This window comes from Brachypodium distachyon, chromosome 3 (assembly GCF_000005505.3).
Source record: "Brachypodium distachyon strain Bd21 chromosome 3, Brachypodium_distachyon_v3.0, whole genome shotgun sequence".
Lineage (NCBI taxonomy): Eukaryota > Viridiplantae > Streptophyta > Magnoliopsida > Poales > Poaceae > Brachypodium > Brachypodium distachyon.
The window spans coordinates 27,831,658-27,859,376 of NC_016133.3; the positions used below are offsets into that span (position 1 = coordinate 27,831,658).

Here is a 27,719-nt window from a genome sequence, read left to right on the forward strand (position 1 = left end):
GAAAAAGTTGACCTCATTTATAAGAAAAAATCGGACCCAAAACCCGAACAAAGCTTGACTTATATCAAGAAAAGCGATATAGAAACATTAACAATGAACAAGCTACGTAGCCAAGCTAGATAGGCCCAGAGCATTGGAGCCGGATAGGCCGCACCATCTTCCTGCTCCAACGACACAGAAGAGAAAACATGTCTATGCACCAGCAAACATCTTCCTGCTCCAACGACGCAGAAGAGAAAACATGTTCATGCACCAGAAGAAAGTATGCCCACTGAAGTGGCGCGGGGCTTCCCTCCGACGAGGCTATTATTTAATTTCATATGTAGTGGAGTATTTTTTTTATTACTGCCATGGAATGCGTTTATTTGCCACAAGAGGAGACCGATCACAGGATGTAAGGTTCAGTTTTAACACAACTATATTCCTCTCCTATCTTCGCGTGCATCCCCTCTTTCTTTTCTACTCTTCGGTTTGAACTCTCGATGACCAAAGTTTTCTTTTGGAGCAAGCTGAACTAGGGTATAGAAAATTCAATGAGATACATATGCCTTTCAATGTACATGTATTTGTGTACGATTTTTGTCTTATTTATTCCTTTCAATATAATTCTGAATTCCTCCCCGGATTGTCCTGTTGCAGTCATAATTGTGCTGATTTGCTCCCACACGTACATTGTGCTTGCCTGTTATTATCCAATAAATGTCGTGCCCAAAATTGTGTTGGATTTGCTCCATTAAATGAGATCAGCTTTGTGTAACCATTTGTCTTAGAATGCCAAAGACCATGTATAAATCAATCAACTTTTGTAGGACCATCTTAAAAAGAACACACAAGTCCTTCGAAGAAAAAACATCTTTCTCTTGCACTCGTTGTGACGCTCTGTGAGTAGAAATCGATGTTGCCTGTCCTTTGAACTATGTCGATGCCACGAAAATTTAGTTGGCTTAGCAGTCCGGAAGTCGCCGGCGACAGTGATATGAGAAACGGACCAACATCACAAAGAAGATCACAACAAAGAGGCGATGACTATTGTAGATCCGGCTAGATAGATCGGAAGACATAATCAGAAACACGAAGATGCGAAGACCATCGGCAAAATATGAAGACAAAACAAAATTCACTGCACCAGAAGGAGTTTTGGAGAATTTTAATCTTAAGAAAATTTTCCTATACAACTCTTTTTCTTCTTCTTCTTCATGTGTTTTTGAAACCCCGCTAATCAAAGATGTCCTTAAACCATGCAGAATATCAGCTGCATGTTCATCTGTATTATTTGTATACAGGTTGCACGTGCGTTTTACAGCGCTGAACAGAAGATTATTTCGATCACACTGACAAAGTATTTTCACTGCACCGAAAAGTTCCGGTCGTGCAGAACGTGTTCAGCATGAGCAGTACCTGGATTCCCCTGCAAGATCGATCCGATCGGGAAAGCCCCATCGATTTTCAGTACCTTGTTGCTGTTGCTAGATGAGCCGCTACGACTGGACAGCAGTAGCATATGAGGGCCTGGATCCGACCGGGCAGATCAGGGCGCTGTTTTTTCCCGAGTGGCCTGCGGCACTCAGATCGCGCGTGAATATGCCAACGAATTGGAAGGCACAGCACCTGCATCAACAACTATTTAGACACGTCCACGATCCACACTGATACTTCATCCGCCTTTTGGTCGGTCTCTGCATGGAGCACAGCGGCGATCGATGCTGCTCGCGCGCTGGCGAACACGCAGTACCGATAGCTAGGCTAAGGCTGATACTGATCCTCGTCGTGTCACTCGGAAATTACTTTGCGCCTTGCGAAGAACAGGTTGAGCCTTCGGTCGGATAAGACCAACATGCGCTTTTAAAATAACTTCTAGTGCAAAATGATCAATATGTAAAATCCGAACAAGTAATTGCGGAGATTCGTGCCGGAACGTCCACTTTACATTTTAAAGAAAGGGTACAAAAACATATTTATTCCGAATCAGACGGCGAAATGCATTGGAGTACTGATGTTTATCATGCGACCGAATATCAATATTTTGGTAATCCTCGTCGATTACCAAAAACAAGTCATGTATGGATATCGTCAGTAAGTATGTGTAGATTCAGTATAGGGTCTTTTTCACTCCACAAGGATTAAGATTAAATGAATACTTACGGTAAAAAAGATAGGAAAATTCTTGATTCTTCAACGTCGAATCGAATCATGTCCAACGGCCATTGGAATTTTATCTATTCTTCTATTTTTCAAAATAGTTCGGATTTGTTGGCGAAAAAACGAAGAAATAGGCTCGCCATTCCATTACAATATCATCAAGAACAAGAGAAAGAATTCATATTCTGTTTTGGGATTTCGATTGTACACCCTTCTCCCATCAGCTTTCTGCAGCTCCCTCCTTTTTAATTCTGTCTCTTTTTAGCAAGAAGGAACAGTGATATATGACGGGTATGGCACTAGCTTGGGATCTTAGTTTGCAAGTTACTACCATTAGCATAGACTTTAATGAGAAAATTAACAGTTGAACTGCCGTGCAATAATTAAGTCGCGAGAAAAGTAAAGAAAACGATCTACGGATTCGACATCGTAGGACCTGATAATTTTTTTTCTTTTTTCGAGAAATCGTAGGACCTGATACGTACATGCATTTGTGGATCTTTCGTGAACAGAACATGGGGAACTTCCAGATGGAGCGAAAACAGTTACTAGCTTGATCTATGAAGTCATCATTGCACATCAAAATTGCAAAAAATAAAATAAAATCGACTAACTTAATCTCGAATTGTTTTTTAGAAAATAAGCTGCCACCATGTTTATATCACAATAATTCGCAGATGCATGCGAGTTCGCATAACAGAATGTATAAAAAAGATTCTAGAGCCTAGCTGATCGACTACTAGCTCGCAGAAGAAGCAGCCATCATGCAGATTTGGATACGATATTGAAAGTCATGTGAGATGCCCTCGATTTGCCCTGCTTCTGCAATGATGCGCACCGTGAGATTGCTAGCTATTGTATGGGCGGGGGCTGTATCCTCCACGCGAGGTCAGACCCAACAGTGTTGCAACAAATGCACGAGATTTGCAGGATTATGCGCCGCGACAGCATGGTGTGCTGCTGCGCAGCTACAGAAGAAGTTTGGCAACACTTAAGCACTCACACTCACTCCCGGTATCATAGACAGTTTTGGATATTCTAAAAAAAAAGACAGTTTTGGATATACTGTGTGTTGGAGCTGAAGAACAAAACAACAACCAGATATTGCAAATAGTCATTTTTAAGAGAACATCAAGTTGCCACCCATTTCTACGCCACAAAATAGACAAGGTAAGCTATAGTTCAGGTGTATGTATGCCACTAGCTAGAACAGTCAACGAGAAAACTACAACTAGACAACGCGCATCTACAAACCAAACATAGACCGGTTGCTGCTTTGCTCCCTGCACAAAAAAAAATATATATATATATATAGCACGAGTGCATGACTGATAAAAGTATGACATTAATCACTCATACTCTCTCCGTCCCACGTAAAAAACTATAGCACGAGTGCATGACTGATAAAAATATGACATTAATCACTCATGTTCTATCCGTCCCACGTTAAGCGACGAAATATTACATGTATATAAACGCTTTTTGAACATACATACATCCATATTTGGACAAATTTGAGTCACTTAAATCTTCAAAAAAAAAACTAGACTTGAAAATTTTAAATACTTCCTCCGTCCAACAAAAAAGAAATTGAATGTATCTAGACATGACTTAGTGTATAGATGCATTCAAATTTGGACAATGTTGAGACATTTTTTGTTGGACGAAAGGAGTATTAAATATTGATATGAACTAATGGAAGCAGGTGCTATCTTTTCGTATAAAAAGAAGAGGAAATATGAGGACGATACTAGTCATCTGGGCCAAATTCTGTCAACTCCATGCTGGGGGGCCACACTGGAGATCGAGTTCAATACTCGTAACGGGTTAGATAGCACCTCTGCCATTGCAGCCCACGCCTATCGAGTTTCGATCAACTGTGCCTGCCTTGCTGTAAAATAAAATTGTGCCTGCCTAACCCAGTGTGGCGTTGTCTGCCGCTACGTTACATTCAGAAACGAAATTATCACGTCAAGGTAGAAGTACGCCAACACTTTAATGGACAAAAAAAAAATGGGTTGTGCTACTTGGTTTGACAACCAACCGCAGATAAACTACACCAGACGACACCAAAACTCGAGAAGGGTGGGTGTGGATATTTGTTAGTCACTTGGTTTTGAAGTAAACGGTATTAAATCTCAGTTGACCCATCGTGGTCGTGGACTAAGATCCGAGTGCCATTTTCCACTCTTCCATCTCTCATATGATATAGTTGGATTAAGATCTGACGGTGGTCGACTGATTTTCAACTAAAAAACATGTAACTTCTCAATATCAAAATCGTTTTACTTTACTTTCTACAGGTCTGTCTGTTTACGGGGATCAATCTTTCATGAGTGAACCAAGCAAGCAGAGACCCACAACCCGGACAGTCAATGACAAGACCAAGAACGCTATACCTGCCTGCTACACTACGCCAATTATCACATATTTGCACATGAACTCCAGCTTGCGTCCACACACAATCGTCAGAGCCGATCCGATCCTACAGGGTCGATCAGTCAGGCGGAGAGCGAGTCGACGTCGGCAGAAACAGCAGCGGCGACGAGCGGTGGGTGCTGCAGCGGCTCGAGGGAGGCGACGATGTCTCGCATGAGCGGCCGCGCCTTGGGGTTGCTGCTGAGGCAGTGGTATGCGAGCATGGCGGCCTTCTGCACGGACCTGGCGGGGCAATCCTGGTCTGCTCCCATCCTCGGGTCCACGATCCCCATCACCTTCTTCTTGTGCGTCAGCATCGGCAGCGCCCAGTCCGCCAGCGTCTGCTCGCGCACGGGCCGGGACTTGTCCAGCGACTTGCGGCCCGTCAGCAGCTCCAGCAGCACCACCCCGTAGCTGTACACGTCGCTCATCGCCGTCAGGTGTCCTGGGAACATAAACACATTGCTTAAATTCACGGGAATTAAAACAAAAAAAGAAGAAGCTCGAATGTATAATGAGGAAGCATGTGAATGAATTGAACCTGTGAGGATGTACTCCGGAGCGGCGTAGCCGTAGGTGCCCATGATGCGCGTGGAGACGTGGGACTTGTCCCCGACGGGCCCGTCCTTGGCGAGGCCGAAGTCGGAGAGCTTGGCGTTGAAGTCGGCGTCCAGGAGGATGTTGGAGGTCTTGAAGTCCCGGTAGATGACGGGCTTCTCGGCCTCGTGGAGGAACGCCAGCCCACGGGCCGCGCCCAGCGCGATCTTCATCCGCGTCGCCCACGGCAGCGGCGCCATCACCCCTGTGACCAACCACAGATAATGTTTCATTCACAACTCACAAGTGGCACGCATTGGTGCCGACCGGAGGCCGCTGTGCAAGTAAATATGCAATGGAGACGTACGGGAGAAGAGGTGCGACTCGACGCTGCCGAGCGGCATGTACTCGTAGACGAGCACCCGGTGGTCGCCCTCGCAGCAGTACCCTACCAGCTTCACCAGGTTCGGGTGCGACAGGTGCCCCAAGAAGATCACCTCCGCCTACACAAATATATCAATCAGTTAAACTTCAGGAAATTACTTACTCCGTGTTGTTGTTGTTACACTAGTGGTTATCTGCTATTACCTGCAGGATGTCTAGTCTTACGAAATCACTACCAATCGGTATACAAAAATTGAAGTTTTACTACTACAAGTGGTGTTGTGATTAATCAGTGAGAATTTAGGAGAGGTATGGGGTCGCTGTTAGAGGGACTGACTAACCAGCCACTCCCTGTGGCCCTGGAAGCTGTTGTCCCCGTCGTGCACCTTGACGGCGACCTGCAGGCGCTCGCCCGTGGCCGCGACGACGGCACCCTTGTACACCCTGCCGAAGCCACCGCCGCCGATCAGCGAGTCCCGCCGGAACCCGTCGGTTACCTTCCTGAGCTCATCGAAGGAGAAGGCCGTTAGCGGGTTCCGCGCCGCCGAGTCCAGCCGCATGGCCTCCACCTCCCTCGCGTTCGACGGCAGCTTGCTCTCCCCGCTCCGGTCCCTCTCCGATGGGCTCTGGATCTTTGGAGTCTCTGTAGTACATGTGGATCAGCTGTCAAATTGACACCATAACCAACTCAATTATATCGTGTCAAACTGCCAATATAACGCCCTTTTTCCCAGCAAAAAGAAAATCTATCCTTGTCTTCTTTTTTTTCTTTCCATGGATAAGCTGATTATCAACAGATAAACCTAAAAAGGAAATTTCAGGAAAGAATCCGTTTCTCTAGAGGACTGAAACAGAGTGCCTAATTAGGAATTACGCTCTTGACAGAAAAAAACGACATATTGTTCCGAATTTTGGGGGTCAGGAAACACATAATAAAACTGAATAATCACGCGGAAGAAATCAGAGCAGGAAATTAATTAAGAGGAGTGTTTGCTTGCTCACCTGACTTCACAGTCGAGGAGACTCTGTTAATGTAGGAGCTCCCCCCAAACCAGCAGTTACCCATTAGAAACAGCCTTTATTCCCACTCTTCTATATATGCCACCAACAACACCCAGAAGAAGAAGAAGAAGAAGAAGAAGAAGAAGAAGAAGAAGAAGAAGAAGGCACAGGGGGAATTAAAGAGTGCAGAGATCGATTGATGAGAAGCTCTGCAAGTTCTCTGCTCTTCTTTGGACCACAGCAAGAGCGAATATCCTGATAGGAAAGGAAGAAGACGATCACTCTGTCTCTATATGCGGCGCTCAAGAGTTGACGTGGATCAGGACGACGCTCAAACCAGCCTTGGTCGCGAACAAAAAAGGGAAGGAGCCAAAGCGGAGGAGAGAGAGTTCCAAGTTGGTTCAGAAACGGAAGAGGAAGGAGATAGATAGAGAAAGAGGGGGGTTGGTACTTGGTACTGCTACTTCTCCAACAGCAGCAGCCAGCAGCAGGAAGGAAAGAAGAGCAATCAAAAGGGCAGTAGTACGCTTCAAGTGAGCCATCACTTTCTTCCCTTTATCATGACCTTTAATGATGAGAAGCCACTAAATAAACGCTAAGCCAAAGCATCGAGAATTTGCATGTATGCATGGCAGTTGCCCTGTTCTGGTAGCGGAGAGCAGAATGTGCAATGTTTGGTCCGTACGGGCATTTCGTGTGCCAAATTGGTGCCAATATAGAATACCAACGAACACCGTTGCTTATCTCTGGACACAAAAGCCTTGGAGTAACGCTTTGGAACTTTTCCTAATTTCGTTTGGTTCTGGTCATAGATAGGAAACGTCTACCTTTGGAACAAAGATATGCCTCCCCAGAATTAATCTTATAGATATCTCATCTCTCCTACCTCCTTGTGCTTTCAATCCATAGACTACAGGATTAGTGAAACATGCCCTATTTCTATGCTTTCATCGGTTTGGAAAGCCGTAAAGAAAGAGAAGAAAGCCATATGATTATCCTACTCCTGGTCCACGTAACCGGACCAAATGGAGGGATTAGCGTCTCTGGATGCATGCATCGACCCTTTAATTTCTCTCGGTTTTTCACTAGCTTTGCTGGAAAGCAATTCATGTAAGTGGCGTATATGGATATTTGCTTTCCAGGAGCAGTACAGGCATAAAAAGGTCTTGGTTGGTCAACAGGAGTGCATTGGTCGTCCACGTCTGCCTTTTTTCTTTCTTTCTCAGGGATACCTGATTGAACTCCCTCCCTCTGTACCTTGCGCGGACCCTCTGTACTTCGCGAGGAAGCGCCATGGCGCCTTCATCGACCTCACCGCATTGATGTGCGGACGCAGACCACGACGGCGACGACGACGAGTAGTGCAGGTCACCTCGCGCTCACCCCCTTTTCCCAATTTGATCCACGATCTCAACGTTTCCGTGCGTCTTCCTGCCACCGGTGACCGTGACGACACCGAGCCCACGGCTCAAAATCTTTTCCCCATTGGCCATTGGGGGCGGGCGGCCGGCAGGCCGTTGCCATCCTCGCAGGAGCCCTGCTGTAGCCTGTAGCCCGACAGCGACGGCGATTTATTTGGAACTTTTTTCCAAAATCCGCGTCGGTATCGTCATCTTCGGCCACTCCTTTGGGTTATGGGAGGCGACGTGGACAACCACCAGCGGTCTTCCACCGATCTGCACCGAGTCATCACCAACCCCCTCTCCTTGGTTATATCTACCAGAAAACATCCTTTTGCTTTTTCACAGTTTCGCGAATCAAGAAAGGTAGCCCCGGCCCGGCCGGCCACCTCCTCGTAGTGGTCTGGAGGATTCCAAGTTTTGTGATCATAGGGATGTGTTGGACCCAGACACCAGGAGTCTCGTTCTTGGTAGGTTCTGCAGCTTGGGGGAGGTGTTTGGTGTTCATTCTGCCACTCAGATTTTAATTGAATGTTTGTTTTGACCGGTGGATTTGTGTTAATGCCGGTGAAGAAATAGTGCACCATGAGTGATCAGGATAGGTTTCTGAAATGGAACTTTACTTGTTGGAATCAGGTTAGAATTCCAGGGGCAAAGTCTTAGCTGTTTTACCTGGGTCGAGGACAATCTTGCTAGCCTACGGCGGTGGGCAGCGCTTGTTTGATGTGCCCACCACATGTTTGACTGGGTGCCTATGAGGCTTGAGGTTCTGGTTTCTGCAGATTGTGACTTTAAGTGTCATAATGGCACACATATTCTTTTTTTCCCCCTTACAATCGCCTGCCATTTGCCATTCTGGACGAAGTCAGCTAGCTTGTATTCGGAATTTTGTGCAATCACCTGCATGTCTGAGGCTGCCGAACTGCCGGCAGTGTTGTCCTTGGCCAGTGAGGAGGATAATTATATTGGCTGGAATGTTCACACATCAGTACGATGTTTTGGAGATGCTATGTAGGTTAGCATTTTGCCTTGAGTGGGCCATACAGTGAGACAGACATAGATTATACTACAAACTACAGAAACTTTTAGAAGGCTACTATCATTCTCATGCCAGTTGCTCAAATTGCTTATTGTAGGATATCTTTAAAGTACATTAATTAGGATGATGACTTGCAACAACTAAATATTCTGATGGAATATTGCACACATTAAAAGAATCCCAAAACTGAACTATAATGCTTCACTTGGTGGTGGTATAACTCGTTGCTCGTGTCACCAATCAGCATCAATTGAGATTGTCAGGCTATATTATTGTGCTATTCTTGTGTGGAATTGTAAGTTATATTTCTTACATTTGCATTTTTCATTGGCATGATTCTAAGGAAATGGGACACATGAGGCATTATCTTTGTCTGCTACTAGAAAACCCTATTTTTTTTAGAGCCACTCAAAAAGTATGAAAAGGACAACTACCTGAATTCACCCACAATAGTGCTTGCAGGGTAAGTTTCTTTAGCTTCATCTTTTTAATATAAAAACTTATCCAGTTATCTCTCATTGGCTCCGATTGCGACTTAAGAGCAGTGTGGGTTCCTTTATTTTAACTCGCCAGAATACCTAAGCAATCAAGTACACATAATTTGGTGCTATTGATCGTTATCTGCCCAGAGTTCATCATATTTGAGGCCTAGTAACTGGTATATTTTCAGTTTCCACCTGCATTTTTAGAACCAAGAAAATCAAATTTCAGCATGTTGATTGCTTTGTGATCATTGAAACCTGCACAGGCTGTTTTGCATCATTTTTGAATGTTATGGTCTGTATCATTACTTGTTCCGGAAGTGTATAAGATTATGGGCAGTTATTTCTATTTTATTGAAGCAGAGTTTCTTAAATGGTGTGAACACTAAAAAAATTAATCAAGATATTTTTTAGTTCTGTGAGACCCTGCTTATCTTTCATCATATATGGACTGGAGCAAAAAATTAATTCCCTATCCTACCTGCCTCTTCAAAGATACTGTGAAGGGTCAAATGCCGCCATTAGGTCTAAAAGCACAAAGTTCTGTTCTCACGCTGGTCTTTTCTTGCTTTTTAACAGATCTCTTCATCCCTATTTAATCATATTAAATTGTTTTTTTCCTTCTGGCCACAGATGTGCTTTTACAGTGTTTTTCAAGTATTTCTTATCAGTACCTAAGAAGTTTTTTTTGGTTGCGGGGATCAGTACCTAATAAGTTAAGACTGTATTCTCTAGATAATTTCGCTTTGTCGAGGGATCAGGGGAAAACAAGACACATACCTGGGATCCTTGGATATGCTAACATGTGTGTTTTCTTTGTTACAGAACAAATAACACCTTAAACCGATAACTTAGAGCTCAGCATTGGACATATCTATCTTATTCTTATGCCAATAAGGGATTCAGAAAGTGATAGACTGAGCTTGCAATTCCATAAAGGGTGTGCTATACTAGACTAGTTGGTTATAAAGAGTGTTCTTTAAGCAAAAATATCATCCACAAAGGACCAACTGGTGCTTTTCTTTTTGGAATGAGTAGCTACCAACTGTTGATAACTGGCTGGCTGGTAATCAAACTATATGATTATACAACACCAACATTAATGAGTCAAATTCCACTGCCTGTTTCATATATTTCTGTGAGCCATGATACAACAAACATAGAAGAACTCATCTTCAAGGAACAATAGCAACATAGTATGTTCTATTCGTCCGCTGCTGAGTTTTTGCTGGGTTGTTTTTAAGTAAATAACACACGATGGAGCTCGCTCAATAGGACAGAATTTATTTTTATCAAGGGAAAGGATCTAGGGTTAGTGAAAACAAATAAATTAGGCCAACTTTGTCAGCATATTCTTAACATAGAGATCGGAAGGTTAAATTAAGAAGGAAGTCCAATTTTGGGAGGTTAGGGAAACTCTTTCAACTAAGTCTCACCGGTAACTTTTTATTACTTAAATGCAAGTAAAATAATTTGCAACTCAAGGCAGCAGATGTTATCGGTAACATAATGTGTTTCTTTTTTTTTCGAGAAAACGCAAAGCTTGTGTCTTGATTTATTGATAGAAAGAATGTATTTACAAGCCCAAGAACAGGCCAATACAACCGATCACTCAAAACAAGAACACGGCCAATGGCCACTATACTAACATTACAACCAACGCCACCAAACAACCCCGGGCCTAAATGCCAAATACACAAAAGTACATGATAGTGAAGAAGACCTAAATGCCCAACATAATGTGTTTCTTTAGCTCTTTGTATTGGTGTTTTCTTTTATTTGTAATTTTACATGGTATAGATATTCCAGTCTATTTCAAAAGCAACGAACATTTTTTTTAGTGTTTTTGCACATATATTAGACATCTTACTTTCTTTTTACTCCTGGAATGTAATAATGTAATTACAATTCTTGATCATACCTGCAAATAGAGCATCATAGTTGGTTTTGGAAAGTCCAATGCTAATTTTAGTAGTATTGGCATTGGCATCGGTTATTCTGTTAAAATACTGGATGAAATAACATCAGCAGTGGAAGAACTCATATGCATGAGATAAACTGTTCTCAGTGTTCATTAATCTGACTAGAGGCACATGGCTTAATCCAAACTCTTGATTGGTCATCTGATTGTTTGTTTGTTTCATAAACAAGAGCCTGGAATATTGTCCAGGTATTACGTACAGTTGTCAAGTCAAATGCTTTACAATCATCACTGGTGTTGCTGATGGCACTAATGTGGCAGGTACTAGCTCTACTTATTTATCAGAATAATTTCTATAGAGGTCTAATGATAGAGGCATTCTGGGCTTCTGGCTCACAGATCAGCTTGTTTATGTGTACCTCTGACCTTTAATGTTATCATTGATCTGCTTGTTTGTGTTCACTCTGACCATTATCGTTATCTTTGTGGTTGAAATGTTGAATGTTAAGTTGCTGCACCCCCAACCCCCCTCTCTCCGTGGAATCCTTTTCTGAAAGCAGGTGGAGTCTCTTGTGAAAAGTGTAGGTGTGTGATCCAGTACAGTAACCAAACCACATACTTAAGCTTCATCATGTACTTTTATTTAGTCAATCGCCTTAAGACCATCGTACCAGATTGTTATTGGGTACCTTTTTTATACAGAAAGGAGACATAGGTGCTTCGATGCTGCAGTGAGGGTGACTGGATCCATATACCATTGATTGTGGTTTATCAAGATTTTCAAGATCCAAACCATATGGTACTTTGTTTGATAACTGGCCCATTCTTACATAACCATATGCTTGCATTGTTAAACACTCGCATTTTTTCTCTTATATGTGTGTCTTGTATTAGAAGAACACAAAGAAGGCGCAAGCGACCCAGCAAAACCGAACAAAAACCACATCTAGGCTAACGAAAACCCTACAAGCTAACAAAACAACCAAAGCAGAGGCCAAACAAAAAACCAGGAAAGGAACAACTACACTACATATGATTGCAATTTTAAACATTCGCTTTTATGTTGTGCCTGCCTGCACGCCCCCTTTCTAGTGGATTCGCTGGTGGATCTATGTTTCTGTCTGCATGATGTCATTTGCGATTACAATCAGTTTCCTGTGCAGTGTATAATGGTCGTTTTCATTCTTAACCCGGCTGAAATTCTTTGGGTGCAAGTCTGGGTGAATAGCAAAAGTGATAATGTGGAACACAGGTGCCTACCTGCGTCCGGCCGTGTCTTGTATCCTCTCGGCGGTGAAGGAGATGAGTAGAGATTTCTAATGGGTGCCAAGCGCCCAAGCCTGCATCCCATGACAGTCGCTTGGTCATGTGGACCGATAGGGTGCCTGAATTTCTGTCTACATGCTTACAGCATGATGTGACTCTACTCCCTGTTTAATACAAGAGCTCCGTTCTAAAAAAAAGGAAAAGAAGTGATAATCTCGAGTTTGATCTGCTAAATATCCTGCAGAATATCTTCTGCTCTCTGCACACCTCCGAATGTTTGAAAGTAATTTGTTGGTTTCGTTAAGAAAATCTGATCGTTTCTCTGTGTAATTTGAACTTTTCCTTGCGACTCGTTGTAGTACAAAGCCACTCTTATTGGAAAAACTGTATAGAGTAGATGACTGTTGGATAGATTTGTGCTGTGCACTGAAAACAGTTCAAAACGGATTTCATGATTTTGTCAGTTATGAGATCCGCTGGGATGCAAATCTAAGTAAAACCATACTGGTGCCAAATCGTTGAATCCGTCAAAAAGGAGAAAGAATTAATCCGCTGTATGCATAGGACCAAGTACTTTTCACTAAGTTCAGATTTGAAGCAAATCTAAAACATTTGACCCATCAATTTTGCTATTAACAGAATTCTTCGCCCTGCCTGCAATTAACATGATATTCCAACCTTCATTACGTAAAGTATAAAGTAACACCAAAACTGATGTGCCGCAGAACTTTTTCTCATATCATTTTCACGCTCCCATGACCGAACAGTACAGCACAATTAGTCATATATTTACAGAATAACATGATCCAACTAACATGCCTTAGTTGCACGTCAGCATTCAGTTATCAAAGAATCCTTTGCCCAGATTGTTTACATAATCTCTTCTTTGCGCATTTGGTCTCCTAAACCTAGTCGTCCTTCCACAGAACAAAGGGAAAAAAGAGAGACGTGGACACGAACGTCTGAAAAATTTGGCAGTCAGGTCTTTTAGTTCTTCTATGTACAGAAGCAGAAGGAAACCCCAATTTTGCAGATGTGGATCCTCCTCTCTGTTGATAACTCATGTCATACACCAGAAAATACAGCTTATGTACCTATGGAATGACAAAAGAAGATGAAATACAACATGCTTACCACTGCTGAGATTTCCTATACTCAGTTAGCACCGGGTATATGTTCTCAAAGGCAGCATATATCTCATCACGCACTTTCGCACCAGTGAGAACGATCTTGCCGGAGACAAATACCAGGAGCACAATCTTTGGCTGCTTCATGCGGTAAATCAACCCAGGGAAGAGCTCTGGCTCATACTGTTGATATGAAGCAACCACCAGGTTAGCAAAATTATCATGTGCATTCTACATGGCACAAGGGAAACAAAACTAGAGAAAAGCATGATCACCACAAAAGGGCGGGCCAATGAGCTACTCCCTCCGACCCATAAAAAGTGTCGTCCACTTAGTACAAAATTTGTACTAACTTAGTACAAAATGGGCAACACTTTTTATGGATCGGAGGGAGTACATGAGATTAAGGTATGCAAATGCAAACAAAGATAATGTCTTATATCACTCTTAACTGATAGCTAAAAAGGGTACACCTTGAGGCATTTGAATTTAAGTTAAATAGTCAACTTACACTAGAGAAGGCACCATGGGAATAAGCAAGGCCCTCAAGACGTATAGGAAATTTGACATCACATGAGGCAACAATGTTCTGGATCTTGAAATCCTGATCATCACCACAATCAATTATGTCAAGAGATTAAAAAAGAAACGGCAACAACAAAAAAAGAGGCAAGTGAAAATATGCACTACCTTGAACGTAGCTGGGAAGCCAAGCTTTTGGACAATTCGTGCATACTGCGATAGCAGACAAGACAACAGTGTCATATTGCAATTCAGCAAAAGCTGAAAAAAGTATCATTGATTATATTCTCTCTGCGTAATGAAATAGCCAAATTCCTAAGCATGTGTTGCCAATTGTATGACATTGGCTTTTACCTTCCTGGCAGCAAGCTTTGAGTGTTCTTCACTCTTTGCTCCAGTGCACACCATCTTTCCTGAAGCAAATATAAGTGCTGTGGTCTTCGGGTCCCTTATCCTCATAATAACCGCAGCGAAACGCTGTTCAAAGAGCAAATATCAAATCCAGATACTAAATTTAATGCTTGTTTTAGCTTAAAATGGAGGAGAGGGGGGGTGGGAGCATCAGATGCTTGAATAGTACCTTAGGATTGTACTCTGCATTACGGGCCTGCAAGGCAATTTGTTTCAGATCCAACCTGCAGTCCAGATTAACTGTTGACACAATGTTCCTGAGTCATGAAGCAAAACATTGATCAGAACAGAATACTTTGGACAATCATCTTATTCAAGGCCAAGGTTCATGTCAGATAATCCTGCAGTGAAGTATATTGTTAACCTATCGCAGAAGCCCAGAAACATTTTCAGCAGGAACTAGCAGAAACGAAATGTTGAACTATCAATAATACATTGACAGCAGGACACTGTGTTGGAAGATAAATAAACTCAGCAGCTACTGTAACATTTTTTTTCCAATACCGATACAAGGATATTGGTATAAACCATACAACTAAATTCAGTTCGATTTTTTGTACATAAATATTGGATACCAGGAAAGAATTCACCTATCATGTTGGCAAATATGACCTCGTGCATTTACTTCAAGAAGATTACTGCTGCACATACCATCCTAACTACAGATAGCATGCCAAACATTCAGAGACCAGAACTTCCGAAGGAAGATCAAAGAATTAGCCAGATACCACGCCCAACAATCACCGCAATAGCCAATACGTTCGGGCAAACAAGAACTCGAAACCCTGGGTGAATCGTGCAAATCACAATACCCCAAAGAAATAACGGGCAGCAAGCCAAGCCATCTCTAAATTAGATAAACGCGCGATTCCCTACCCCAGAACGTTAAGATCTACAAAGTACGTCCAAATTAGGTGTCACATTTAGGTTTCATTCAGAGCGTAAACACAGGCCATCGTCATCTTGGGTGGATTCGGTGGCGGGCACTCACTGGAGGACGGGGACGATGCCGGAGGGGTGCCTGGCGAGATCCACCGGCTGCGCCCCTTCCATCACCGCACCCGCTCCTCCTCTCACGACACCGCCACCGCCCACCACTCCGCTCCCGCTCCCGCTCGCACCCCCGCTAGTCCCCAGTCCAAGAACCATCGGATCCACCGCAGCCGCAGCCATCCGATCTGGCGACCCAAGAACCGCCGCAGGATCCCTCCCGGTGCGGATCTGGAGGCAAGATTTTTGAACGGGGCCTGCTTTATGCGGAGGAGGAGACCGGTGGGAGGGAAGGGAAGCGAATGGATCTGAGAGATAGGGGTGGCGGCGGCGGATCAGGGTGCGGGTTAGGGTTTGGTTCGTCGGGATGGTCGAGAGGAGAGAGACGGATTTATACGGCGAGGGGGAGCCGGGTCTCTGGTATTTATAGATAGAGGAGTTCAAGTCCGGGTTGGTCGCGCCCGATAAGGACTGGGTCGGTCGATGCGGGTCTCGTCGTAGGACCCGGAGCCAGTGCGACTCCGACCGAACTTGTCGAGCTGTGTTTTCTCTTGTTTTTTTCTTGAGAAAAGTCTACTTCGAACACTGAACTTGTATAACTTGTGTGGATCAAACTCTAACATTCTAATCTCGGGTTTTCAGCTCCTGACCTATCTAATCCCGGTTAATTTAAACCTTATCTCGCAATTTCTTGTTTGCCTAGGTCGGGATAATGATGTGTCTTTGGATCTGGGGAGTGCGCATCGTATGTGAGTCCCGACTAATTCTTATACGGTTATACCTGGAAAAACAAGTGGTAAAAATTACCCACGATTTTTTTTAAAAAAAATACCAGGCATCTGGTGAGGACATCAGCATTCTTCCTTCGAAGTGAGCCCTCTCGACCTGGCGAGCAGCGACCTGGGCAGCAGTAGCGGAGCATCCGTGCCGGAGTGCCGGTTCTGGCGAGTGGCGAGCCAAGCCGTTGCCCCGCCTAAGAAAATATATCAGAAGACCTTAGCCAACATGGTTAAAAATAATATTAGAAGACGCTTTGAAAAAATTAGTAACGGTTATTTTCGTTAGTTATTTTCCAAACATAGTTAAAAATATCAAAATTAAAAAAAATAAGAGATATGAGAGCATCATTTGGGTCCTTCCTCTAGTCTTAGCCAGCAATCCTGGTGTTACGTCAACAAAACCAGTCCGCCAAACACCATTTTCGGGATTAAGGGGTTTAATTGACCTAGATCAGTAAGGTCGAGGTCTGAAATTCAGGGATTCAAAGTTAAGGTCTGATTCAGACTTTGTCTACAAGTTAAGGGTTGAAAATAGACTTTTCTTTTTTTTCTTTTTATAAAGCACCGATCACATGTTCACACATTGTGCCCGTGTGCCGCATGAGCACACCTTTGAGGCCTCTCTCAAATGCACGGTTTTAAGCGTTCTCTGGGATATTGTCTAATAGGTGTTTATAAAATTAAACTGTTCTCAAACACTGATATGGCTGCGGGGTGGCCCGATCTTTTGATGAGATTGATAACTCTCGATTTGAGTAGGATCGGACGTTGACGATCTGACTACGGCCTAGAAGGCGGCGCCTTAGCAATCGATACACCGACTCCAGAGGGTTATTGATCACGCGGGGGCACGATCAACCTGACCACGAAGGTCTTTGTTCCTGCAAGCAATCGAAGAACAAGCAAGAATAAGATAAATAACGGATGCAATCTGAAATTGCGAATATACTATACCAAACCAATGTCTCAACGAGACGATAAGTTGCGGTTCCGAAAGCGGTAAAACAGGTGGTCTAACCGAGACACGCGATTACACGAAGTAGTAGCGATGGCTAACTTTTAACTAAACAAAATCCAAGGCTCCTTAGGGGAACACATGGAGTATATAAAGGAGTAGGGAGAGCTATTTTCGTCCACCTTGAGGAGGAGGCCGAAATCAAGTATATCTCTAACTTTCCTAACAAACTACAACTCATTTGGAAACGTAAAAACATATCCGTCAGCTTGTTTTGTCCTCCACGGTCAGCACGAGTCAAATATCTTGATGGGACCAGATCTGTTGGAAAGGTCTTGTAATTAACTTTCCAACAAGTACTTGTTTGCTTGATTTGGACTCCGGATGTGGCCTGGGTGATTAAAACAAATTCGGGTCTCCTGACAGTTCGGACCCGAATCGGATTCAACTTTAATTCGTGATATCTTTCTCTATCAAGCTCCGAATCATGTGCCGTTTGATTTGTTGGAAAGTAGACTTGATAGGCTTCACTTTGAATCTCCATTTGCAGGCTATCACACTTCATCTTCACTTTGAACTTGTAAAGTTCAATAAGATGCCTACATAATAAGATTACACAAGATAGTAGCTCCGTCTCTTTGAAAGTAACATATTGAAAATATTTAATAATTGAATTCACCTGATTATAATTGTCATTAGATACACCAACAATTAGGGTTCTAATGATCGTATCCATGGTGATCATGTCCATATCAAACACCAATGATTATTTCTAGATGCCTAATTAAACATCCGTCGTCTATAGAAACGGGCATCAATGTTTATACAATAAACACCTCACTAAAGATCGTGTATTGTACATGTCTTAGTGCACATCAAATACTAAGAGACAATCTTCTAATTCGTGGTCTATACGAAAGATTCGAATCATGGACTATGTAGATTGACAAAGTTTAACCAGTGTCATTGATGATGATGGTTGACACTGAATGCCTAAAGGCAGGCCGAGGTCCAAGACAACGGTTATATCTTTTTGTCGAATCTCAGAATCACTGAGAAATCTCGAAGCCCTTGTTAGTGGCAACTTTTAACTATGTGAGAAACCTCGAAGTGAATGGCGTCATCATGGGTGGCACTAGCTTTACCATTGTGAGAAACAAATAAATGTGTGCTCGCGTGGCGTGACCCAATCCTAGTGAGAAGAGATGTGTATCATCAAAATCTATTACAATATATTAAATTGGAATCGGTGGTGATGGGTGGGCGCCGTTGGTCGGAGTTGGTCGGTCAACTTCGTTAAAATTACAATCAATATGCCATTGCCCCTTATTTTCTTTCCCTCCCGTCTTATTCACGATTTCAGTAACAGAAATTCTACGGTTTAGATTTACCAAAAGTTATCGTACGGTCCAAATTTGTCACAACATAATACGAACAGTCCTAAAATAAATCAATCTTCTTAGCATGAAATCCAAAATTCTTTGTATCCATCTCAGTATGGAAATCAATCCGAACCCAAACAAAAAATCTCGGTATCAATCTCGAAAAATCAATGTCCAGACTTCGCCTCCACCGGCTCGTGCTTGATACACTTTCCGTTGTTCCGTAGCATCGCACGGGTTCTTTTGCTAAATTTACAATATTTGGTAGTTTGATTGCAAGCCCTTAAAATATAATCAAGCAAACTAAACAAGCACAAATTATTTATGCCAAAAAATCTCCAATCATTATCAATAGAGTGAAGTTATTGAGCAGCCATAGAACTCTCAAGTGATTGCCTCATGTATCAACTCCGTTGCATAAGAGAAGGGCCATGCCTTGATGGGATATCAAATTGCGACCTAGATTAAATTGTACTCATGTAGATGAAAGATCAACGCCGGAATGGATGCACCATGACTAACCATCTTCCAGTGACAGTTCCAAGTGATGCGAGATGGGACCCATGGTCGTCTTGCCACAAATAGTGGTTGAGCACCCACGATGACACCCATTGGCCACTACGGCCCACGCGCGGCTACATTACCACGGCTTTCGAGCAACCTTGCATGAAGAGTAAGGGCATGCCACAGAGGGGCAGGGGATTGTTGCTGCCAATTGCAAAGGCAGCCACTAGTTGTCATGCCTCAAAATATATGTTTGCATCATAGCAAGAAAGTCCCAAATCATCATCCTAAAAATAAGCAGAAGACTCCTCGACGGCAAAATTCAAAAAATAATCAAGCAATACCATATTTGCCAAATTAGTAGAACTTGATGTTAACATTATATTAGAACCACCTCCTAAATCGCACAGACAACAATATCGTTGGAAACATCAACTATCTATTTTATTTTAGAAACAGGTACTCTCACAAACACATTTGACGGTTCTGTGTCTCATAGCATGCCCAACAGATTTGGTGAGAGAGAAGATTTCTAGGAAGAAACAACTGTGCTTCTCGATCGATCAAGAGCAGCAGATTACCTCAAAACCATTATGCTTCTATTTCTCATGTGATTGTGCATATAAACTCCAATTTAATTGTAACTTCATGATATAACTAATTAAATCATGTGCCATCATCAGTCCCCTGGCCATCATAGCCGAATCCTCAAGTTATACACTTATACTCAAAGGTAAGGTAAGTAATCAAGTAACAATAGGATTCGATCTGGTGTTCTACTGCCGAATAACTGAATTCTGTATTTGTTCGTCAGTTCATATATGTAGACCTCACACTCACACTATGTGCGTACTAGTATAACGCGTCCATATGTTTGCTACTTGTAAATTTACGGAAAATTTGTTACGGAGAAGAAGCACAGTTTTTTTCCTACAAATCTTCTATTTTCCGCGGAGTACTACTACATTTCTACTACTCGTACTTAGTTATCTCAAAGATGATTTGTATGAGCATTTGCCACGCATTACACCAGGTTCTGCAGCGCCCGTGGCATCGGCGGCATGTGGACGGGGATGACGCCCTCCAGCGCCTGCACGACCTGCGCCATGGTAGGCCGGTGCTCCTCCTGGTCCTGGATGCACCAGCACGCCGTCCTGCACGCCCGCTCCAGCTGCTCCTCGCTCACGTCGCCGCGAAGCCGCGGGTCCGCCACGGCGCCCACTTCCCCCTCGGCCACCTTCCCCGCCGCCCACACCGGGAAGAACATCAGCACGCGCCGCCCTGCGTCAGCGTCGCTGCCCCCATTGCTGTCCTCCTCCTCCTCGCCGCCAGCGGCGCCGGATGAACTGCTTTGCCCGGCGCCCTCACCCTGGAGGTCGGCGTTGCGCCGGCCCGAGATGAGCTCGAAGAGCACCATCCCGAAGCTGTACACGTCCGCCTTGGCGCTGATGGGCAGCCCGGAGATCCACTCCGGCGCCAGGTACCCGACGGTGCCCCGCATCGTGGTCAGCGCCCGGCTGAAGTCCCTCCCCACCAGCTTCGCCATCCCGAAGTCGGCGATCTTGGCGCACAGGTCCTTGTCCAGCAGTATGTTCTCCGGCTTCACGTCGCAGTGTATGATGCGCTCCCGGCAGCCGTCGTGCAGGTACGCCAGCCCTCTGGCCACGCCCAGCATGATGCCGTAGCGGTCGCGCCAGCTCGGGCATGAGCTGCCTGCCTTGAAGAGGTAGCCTTCCAGGGAGCCGTTGGGCATGTACTCGTAGACCAGCAGAAGCTTGTCGTCGCCCGACGAGCAGAATCCGAGGAGCCGGACGAGGTTGACATGCTGGATGCGCCCAAGCGTGTTCACCTCCGCCCGGAACTGCTTGTCTCCCTGCCGGAGACCTTCCAGCTTCTTCACCGCCACCTCGGTGCTGTTTCCCTCTCCGTCCTTGAGGACGCCGCGGTACACGGAGCCGAAGCCTCCCCCGCCCAGCCGCTCCGAGAAGTTTTTGGTGGCGGCGCGGAGGTCGCCGTAGCTGTACACGGCCAAGGAGGAGCCCTTCTCGTTGGCCATGTTGCGCAGTCTTCGTCTCCTCCTGGAAAGAAGAACCCAGGCTAGCAGCGCCGATGCGACCAATGCTGCCACACAGGCCAACACGATGCCAAGAACAACAGGCCATTCTACTCCCCCTTTCTTCTTGCTTCCTCTGCTCAAATCTCGCAGTCCTGATTCTGAAAGCCGGAGATGCAGCTCTGAACCCGAGGCCGTGGAGTCCGCGTACAGCTGCTGGAGGTTGCGGAACTCGCCGTGCCAGACGGCGCACCCGCCGCCGTCGGAGAAGGTGTAAGCTTGGCAAGAGCAGTTGTTTAGACAAGCCGACTCGCACTCTGCTTTGCTCTTGGCGTGGTCCAGGGCGAGCGGGTCGTCGGGAAGCTTAACATTCGTCAGCGCCTGGAACCCGTCCGTGGTCGACCCGTTGCGCGCGCACACGAGCGGCGAGCTCCGGCGGCACCCGCCGGTCCAGTCGCTGAGCCTCCAGTCATTCTCCGACGCCGGCTCGAGCCCGGGCGGGCAGCGGCAGGACGGCTGGCTCCTCTGGTCGCAGACGCCCAGGGCGCCGCAGACGGCGTACACGTCGCACTGCACGGTGGGCGCGGCCCAGAAGAACTGCCAGCTCTGGCTGGCGGGCACCCAGATGTACTGCTTGGCCTGGCCCGTGTTGTCCATGACCTGGCGCGTGATGGTGGCGTTGTCGTAGAGCGCCCAGCTGAGCCGCCGGTGCGCCGGCGTCTCCACGTAGGTCTGGTTGAAGAGCACGTTGTTCACCGCCTCCGGCAGCAGAGCGAACACGCGGCCCGTCCAGACGCCGCTCCGCCAGTACATGCGGGACCCGTTCCAGAAGTAGAAGAACTCGCTGGTGCCGTTGGTGTCAATCGTGTTGCTGAACAGTCCCGGCGCCGGGTCCTCGGCGTTCCGCCACGACGTCATCCTCTGGTACACGCCGGTGAGCTTGTCCTCCCCAAGCCACGCTTCCGGCACCAGCGTGTCCGTCGGGTGGTCGAAGCTCTGCCAGAGCACGTTGGAGGAGTTGCCGCCGTCGAGGAGAACCAGGTTGCCGTTGTCGCGGATCTCCGCGGTGTTGTTGCTGGACCCCGGAGACGACAGAGACAGATTTGACGACCACACGACGCCCGGCGCGGCCGAGCCGTCTGCAGTGAAGCCGACGAGCTCGAGGTTGCCGTCGTCAGGGGATACCCGGAGCTCGGCGGATGTGGCGTTGGACAGTGGGCTCGCGCGGTTGCCGACCCAGATGACTGTGTGGACGGGGATGTTCTTGTACCAGATACCAAGGTAGAACCGGCCGGAGCTGCCAGGACTGAAGAGGCCGGCCTCGAACTTGCCCTGCGCCGAGACCACCGTGTCGTTGCCCCGCAGCGGCCGCCGCGCCGACACGGTGTCCGCCGCTGCCACGAGACATGGAGCCAAGCAAAACGCGACGGCTGCGACGACGATCAGTGACATGTTAATTTGCAGGTGGATCGGATATGCTCCGGGAGGAGAGATGGCGAGGCACGCAGTTCCTATCGCGTTTGTACGCAGGCAGCTATATGTACGACGATCTCGCGTGCGAACACAAGGTCTGACATATGGATGACTCATGTACATTCAGTAGCTGGTTATATTTTGATTTGTTCGACAACTGGATTTTGTGAATCCTTTAGTGGAACAAAAGTAGAAACATTTCGTGGCTGGCATTTAGCGTAGAGTAAAATACACATCCAGTTCATGAACTCGACAAAAATGAATACTTTAGTCCACAAAATCAAAAAACGCACACTTAAACCCCTAAACTGGGACAACCGTGTCACTTTAGTCCAAAAACGATTGGACGAGGCTTAAACACGCCACGTGGGCGCCATGTCGGCTTCGGCGACCCCTTCACCGGCGTCCTCTCGTCAAAATTGAGCATTGTGGGCTTGATAGCGACCTTAGGCGAGGCAGCGGCATAAACGGCGTGGTTCTCACGGCCCCAGAATCTCCGTCTGGGCGCGGCTGCCTTGCCCCTCATGGGCGCTCGGACATGGTGATTTTGCAAAAAAACAAATCCTGAGAAAATCGAGTAGCAGCCCGCGGTCCTGGCCGCCGACGTGGCGGTCATGTGGCATGTTTAAGCCTCGTGGAATCGTTTTTGGACTAAAGTGACACGGTAATCCCAGTTTACGGGTTTAAGTGTGCATTTTCCAAGTTCGTGGACTAAAGTGTTCATTTTTACCGAGTTCATGGACTAGTGGTGTATTTTACTCTTTAGCATAACAAAGTCTAGATACCTACTCCCTCTGTTACTAAATACTCAATTGATCAATTGAATTAATTATAATACGGGCATACGAATGTATGATCAATTGGCTCGAAATCCAGTCATTGGCCAGACAATGATTTTCTCGTGTAAAATAAGCCAGCCTAACGCGTCACCTGAATACATAGTGCAACTGCGCAGTCATTTTCTCTTGCGATTCCCTAAAGAAAAAATCTCTTGCGACAAAAAATTCTACAAATGGTCAATTCTCACAAATATTAACTATAGAATGTTTGTTACGGCCGCCCGGAATACGATCGACTTTTTTTTTTGAAGAAGGATATGATCGACTTGAAGGCATAAAAAAGGACAAGAGAGAACACGTATGGTGAGAACGTACGGGGAGAACGGGTGCAATGGTTGGTGTTCAACGAACGGGTCCGGTTGCTTCGAGCGGTCGCCAGAGTGAGCTAGGAGTCTTACATGGTGACGTACGTGCAAACAGATTTCCTGCCTTTGCACCATGCCTGCTAATTTGGTTGGTTGCATTCCCTTTCTAGCTTTCGTGCAGGGTCCGTTAAGAGTTAAAATAAGAGTAGCTTTTTGACTCTTGTTCAGGAGTAATTCATAGCGTGGTGGCATCTGATTAATTAACGCACTTGAGACTGACCTCAAATGCTCTGGCCGGCATATAAAGCGGGACTGACCTGAACACGCTTGAGACGGGGCGGCATGGGCGTGGGGCGTGACTCTTTTTTTCTTGAGTAAACTGCCCCACTTTTATCTTATTATACTAAAAGTAATACCAGGAGTACCGAGAAGGGCATACATCGTTGAATCCACACCATCTCAATTATTCTGATCGTTGGATAAGAGCTATGAAAATATCTGGCCGTCCGTTATGTGGACCCGTGATGATCAACGTGTCAGCTAGCTATAAGCGTTTCGCTTTGTGCCTAAGATTCAAGGATCGATCCCCACTGCTGAAAAAAAAAGAATTGATCGTCCGTTCCCCATATTAGTATCAGAAGGGAGAAAAATGACCCTTCCCCAACCCATCTTTCTTCGTCCTCTCTTGGCATATCTGAACTCTACATCGCTGCCAAATTTAGGATCAGGACCACCTGCGCCACCAGCCCACCACCGGGGCCACCTTCTTGCCGCCTTTCTCAACTTGGCCCTGGACAAGCAGCACCGCCAGCGACGAACAGTGCCGCAGATGTGCCGTCACCGCCAATCTAGGACGATCAACACATGCCCCACGAATAGTCTGCGACGCCGCTCTCTACTTCACCTCCGTTGTAACAGCCGTCGCGGCCACCCCAACCGCTGCCGCTACCGCCGATCCCCGCACCGACAAAGGCATCTTGCCCCGTCGCCGCCACCATCCAATCGTGCAGAGCCGGCCCTTGGTCATGTGTCGTCTCCCCTCTCGGCTCAATGGTGCCCTCCAAACACTTGTTGCCGTCCGCCGCGCAGGCTCACCCGTCGGAGTAGAGGACAAAGTGGACGGAGCAAGGGACGGCGGCTACACGAGTCGGAGCGAGTGCTTAACTTTTTGATCTCAACTGACTCTTTCTGTTAACAAATCACTAGGAGGTGGATTTGGTGCTCGGATGGGATGACGGTAACGAGTGCACCTATGGCGGAAGCTACCTAAAACGCTAGGCCGTCTTCTCCTGCCTCGCCTACGTGCTTAACTGCGTCGCTGGGGTCTGCGCTGCGTGCTGCCTCGCCTGTCATGACGGGCATGAGATGATCCCCGCAATTCGAATGCATTTGCTTATATACATATCGACAATGTTATCTTAATCATGAGTAACGAATCAGATGGATATATTATAGTGCTCCATCAACGGAAAGACACTCGGGTAGTCATGAGGTTCCTCAAACTTCTTTAAAATTACGAATTTCATGTCCTATCCTGATTATCTGAACTCACATAATTTAAAATGAACCACACAAATCTTCTACTCATATGAAAATTTGAATCATAAAATAAGTAAGTGGTCGCCCGCGCATTTGCGCGGGCCACTCTGCTAGTTAACTCAAAATCAGAAAACAAGCATGGGGACGGCCAGGAAGCGGCGAATTCAGTTTCAGATTTTCTGCTGCAGAATTGGACAGAGAGAGAAACCGCTCCTGGGCCGAATAACTATCTATATATAGCCCATCTTGTTCTGACCTAGCTCATGGGTTTCGGCCTGATATCATCCTGTCGGAATGTTAAAGACCAAACCAAGCCAGTATTTTCTAAAAAAAACCAGTTGGGCTACCAAAAAAACTTTAAAGTCTATGCCCTTGTATTTCCCAACTCTTAATTAATAGAATCGCCCCTGCAGTTTTCATCGGCAATAAATTATACAAAATTCTGCTCGCGAAGTGGTAAAAACATGCAGAAAATCAGCTAAAACTATTATTTTGATTTTACAAGTTGTAAGCAGGTGAAATTAAGTGAGGGCGGACTCGCATGAATATATATATATATATATATATATATATATATATATATATATATATATATATATATATATATTTACCATTGGTGTTTCGGAAGAAAATCTTATGCGACCCGGATGGTACAACTTGAGGCTGGACCCAATGGATGGGCAGCCATCTGGCCTAGTGGTGTGTTTAGAGGAGTTGGAAATCTCTGCATGGGAGTTGAGGCTCAAAAAGAAGGATGATCGATCGGTCCAGCACAGGTCATAGGAGCTCCGGCCGCATAAGATTTTTCTCCTTCCAACTGATTTTTCAAGTAAGAGGCGGCAAATGTAAAATGAAAAAAAGCAAAAAGAAAATCTAAAGAAGAAACTCTAACGAAAAGATGCTAAATCGGCTGTCAGAAGTGGGGTTTGAACCCACACCCCTCGTAAGAGGACCAAAACTTGAGTCTAGCGCCTTAGACCACTCAACCATCCTAGCTAATTAGAATGTTTGTGTTTATAAAGCTCTCCTGGATAGGCCTGGGCTTCTACCGTGCGAATGTTCGAACCTTTTTTTTTTTTTGCGGGTACGAATGTTCAAACCTGACCTTCAGTATTCTTTGTACGGAATCATCATCATGTATAGTCTAGCTAGCGCCCCCTCCGTATGACGATGGATGTCGGTCTTCTGTTTGATGAGTCTAGGATGTGTTTAGATTATGGCTAAATTGTGTCTCATTATTATTTTTTGTCAAAACTAAATAGTTGATCGTTGTTTGTATGGTTTCAATTCAGTGGCATGCTAATGTTTCCTTTCACACAACAATTTATTTTTCTTGTTAATGTTGGCCAATTCGTTGGAAAGCAAAATCTTGGCTGGACAACTTTTTGGTAGGATGAACCTAGGCTAAAACAGAACACACACGAAGAATTTTCACACAAGCAGTTTTTAGGTGATCATAACCATTTTACACTTCGGTTCTTTCCAACATGGTGGTGGTGCCTCAAGCAAGAAAAGTGTTCTGCTCGCTCATTTGGTGTCACATCCGTTTGTCCAGCCTTTGGGCGGACGCTTGTTGAGGATCCTAGATAGATTATAGACCCTATCGGCTGTCACAAAAGTCATTGTGGCGTTGAAAGGCAGGGTTCTCGTTACCATGCCCGATAGATGTTGTTGGATTAATATGCATTTAAATAGCTGACCACATGTATAGCTTCGGCATAGTCTTACCATACACATATAGTATTGTGTGCTTATTCTTCTTATTTTGTAAAGTAAATTTAATTTCAGTATTATTTGGAAAATTTCTCCAGTAAATGAGTGGTCATTTCCGGCAACTTTATGTTTATGTGATTTTTGTTTCAAAAGTTGTGGTTATCTAATATCAAATCCTTAAATGTTGTGGCTTCATTATAGTAACACATTCTATAAAAAATGGTCGATTGTTCTATATAAAAAATATTCGGTAAAATTGTTATTGTTTGAGGAACTAGCCTGTGTAAGGGAACGCACCCAGCTAGCTAGCAACGAACTAGACCTAGAAAAATAAAAAAAATCCTGGAAGGAACTTTTGCTTGGACAGCGTACGTAAGCACAGTGCAGCATAATTTTGACTGAGCACCTTCGGCTCTTTTAGCAACGTCGACTTGATCAATCTTGCTGCAAACGATCGTGCTTTCCCTTTGGATGGTGCGGCCGGCTGCAAATGATCGTGTCTGGGGGTTTGGCAGTTGGCACTGCCTGCTAGTAGCCTC

General features: G+C 45.3%; 3 protein-coding genes and 1 long non-coding RNA gene across 5 annotated transcripts; 1 reads left to right on the forward strand and 3 right to left on the reverse strand.

Moving 5' to 3' along the window:
* Nucleotides 1-4,381: 4,381 nt before the first annotated feature.
* Nucleotides 4,382-7,001, reverse strand: LOC100832354 (probable serine/threonine-protein kinase PBL16). Its single transcript, XM_003573900.4, has 5 exons — nucleotides 6,481-7,001; nucleotides 5,820-6,121; nucleotides 5,462-5,597; nucleotides 5,099-5,359; nucleotides 4,382-5,002 (listed from the first exon to the last, which is right to left on the reverse strand). Exons 1-5 carry the CDS (start codon nucleotides 6,542-6,544, stop codon nucleotides 4,641-4,643), a joined length of 1,125 nt encoding a protein of 374 aa, XP_003573948.1. The 5' UTR covers nucleotides 6,545-7,001; the 3' UTR covers nucleotides 4,382-4,640.
* Nucleotides 7,002-7,628: 627 nt separating this feature from the next.
* On the forward strand, nucleotides 7,629-13,531 carry LOC112271608. 2 transcript variants are annotated; one of them, XR_002964887.1, is made up of 3 exons: nucleotides 7,629-11,643; nucleotides 11,832-11,907; nucleotides 12,025-13,531. It is a non-coding gene; the product is annotated as an uncharacterized LOC112271608 (long non-coding RNA). The 2 variants fall into 2 exon arrangements; XR_002964886.1 differs by having other exon boundaries at nucleotides 7,629-11,907.
* LOC100832670 (TATA-box-binding protein 1) lies at nucleotides 13,306-16,043 on the reverse strand. The gene is made up of 7 exons (XM_003573901.4): nucleotides 15,640-16,043; nucleotides 14,818-14,905; nucleotides 14,592-14,714; nucleotides 14,406-14,450; nucleotides 14,227-14,319; nucleotides 13,723-13,898; nucleotides 13,306-13,637 (listed from the first exon to the last, which is right to left on the reverse strand). Coding segments are annotated over exons 1-7 (708 nt in total). The 5' UTR covers nucleotides 15,822-16,043; the 3' UTR covers nucleotides 13,306-13,636.
* Nucleotides 16,044-19,955: 3,912 nt separating this feature from the next.
* On the reverse strand, nucleotides 19,956-22,917 carry LOC100844585 (G-type lectin S-receptor-like serine/threonine-protein kinase At2g19130). Its single transcript, XM_010236447.3, has one exon. The coding sequence runs from the start codon at nucleotides 22,905-22,907 to the stop codon at nucleotides 20,283-20,285; it is 2,625 nt and encodes an 874-aa protein (XP_010234749.2). The 5' UTR covers nucleotides 22,908-22,917; the 3' UTR covers nucleotides 19,956-20,282.
* Nucleotides 22,918-27,719: the final 4,802 nt, after the last annotated feature.

Excerpts from the sequence above, each read along its gene's own strand:
- LOC100832354 (XM_003573900.4), bottom strand. The coding sequence starts at position 6,544 with ATGGGTAACTGCTGGTTTGGGGGGAGCTCCTACATTAACAGAGTCTCC. Across the intron at positions 5,360-5,461 it reads CGAGTCGCACCTCTTCTCCC|GGGTGATGGCGCCGCTGCCG; the intron begins GTACGTCTCCAT and ends GGTTGGTCACAG. Across the intron at positions 5,003-5,098 it reads TCCGGAGTACATCCTCACAG|GACACCTGACGGCGATGAGC; the intron begins GTTCAATTCATT and ends TTATGTTCCCAG.
- LOC100832670 (XM_003573901.4), bottom strand. The coding sequence starts at position 15,821 with ATGGCTGCGGCTGCGGTGGATCCGATGGTTCTTGGACTGGGGACTAGC. Across the intron at positions 14,715-14,817 it reads ATGCAGAGTACAATCCTAAG|CGTTTCGCTGCGGTTATTAT; the intron begins GTACTATTCAAG and ends CTCTTTGAACAG. Across the intron at positions 14,451-14,591 it reads CAAAGCTTGCTGCCAGGAAG|TATGCACGAATTGTCCAAAA; the intron begins GTAAAAGCCAAT and ends CTGCTATCGCAG.
- LOC100844585 (XM_010236447.3), bottom strand. The coding sequence starts at position 22,907 with ATGTACATGAGTCATCCATATGTCAGACCTTGTGTTCGCACGCGAGAT.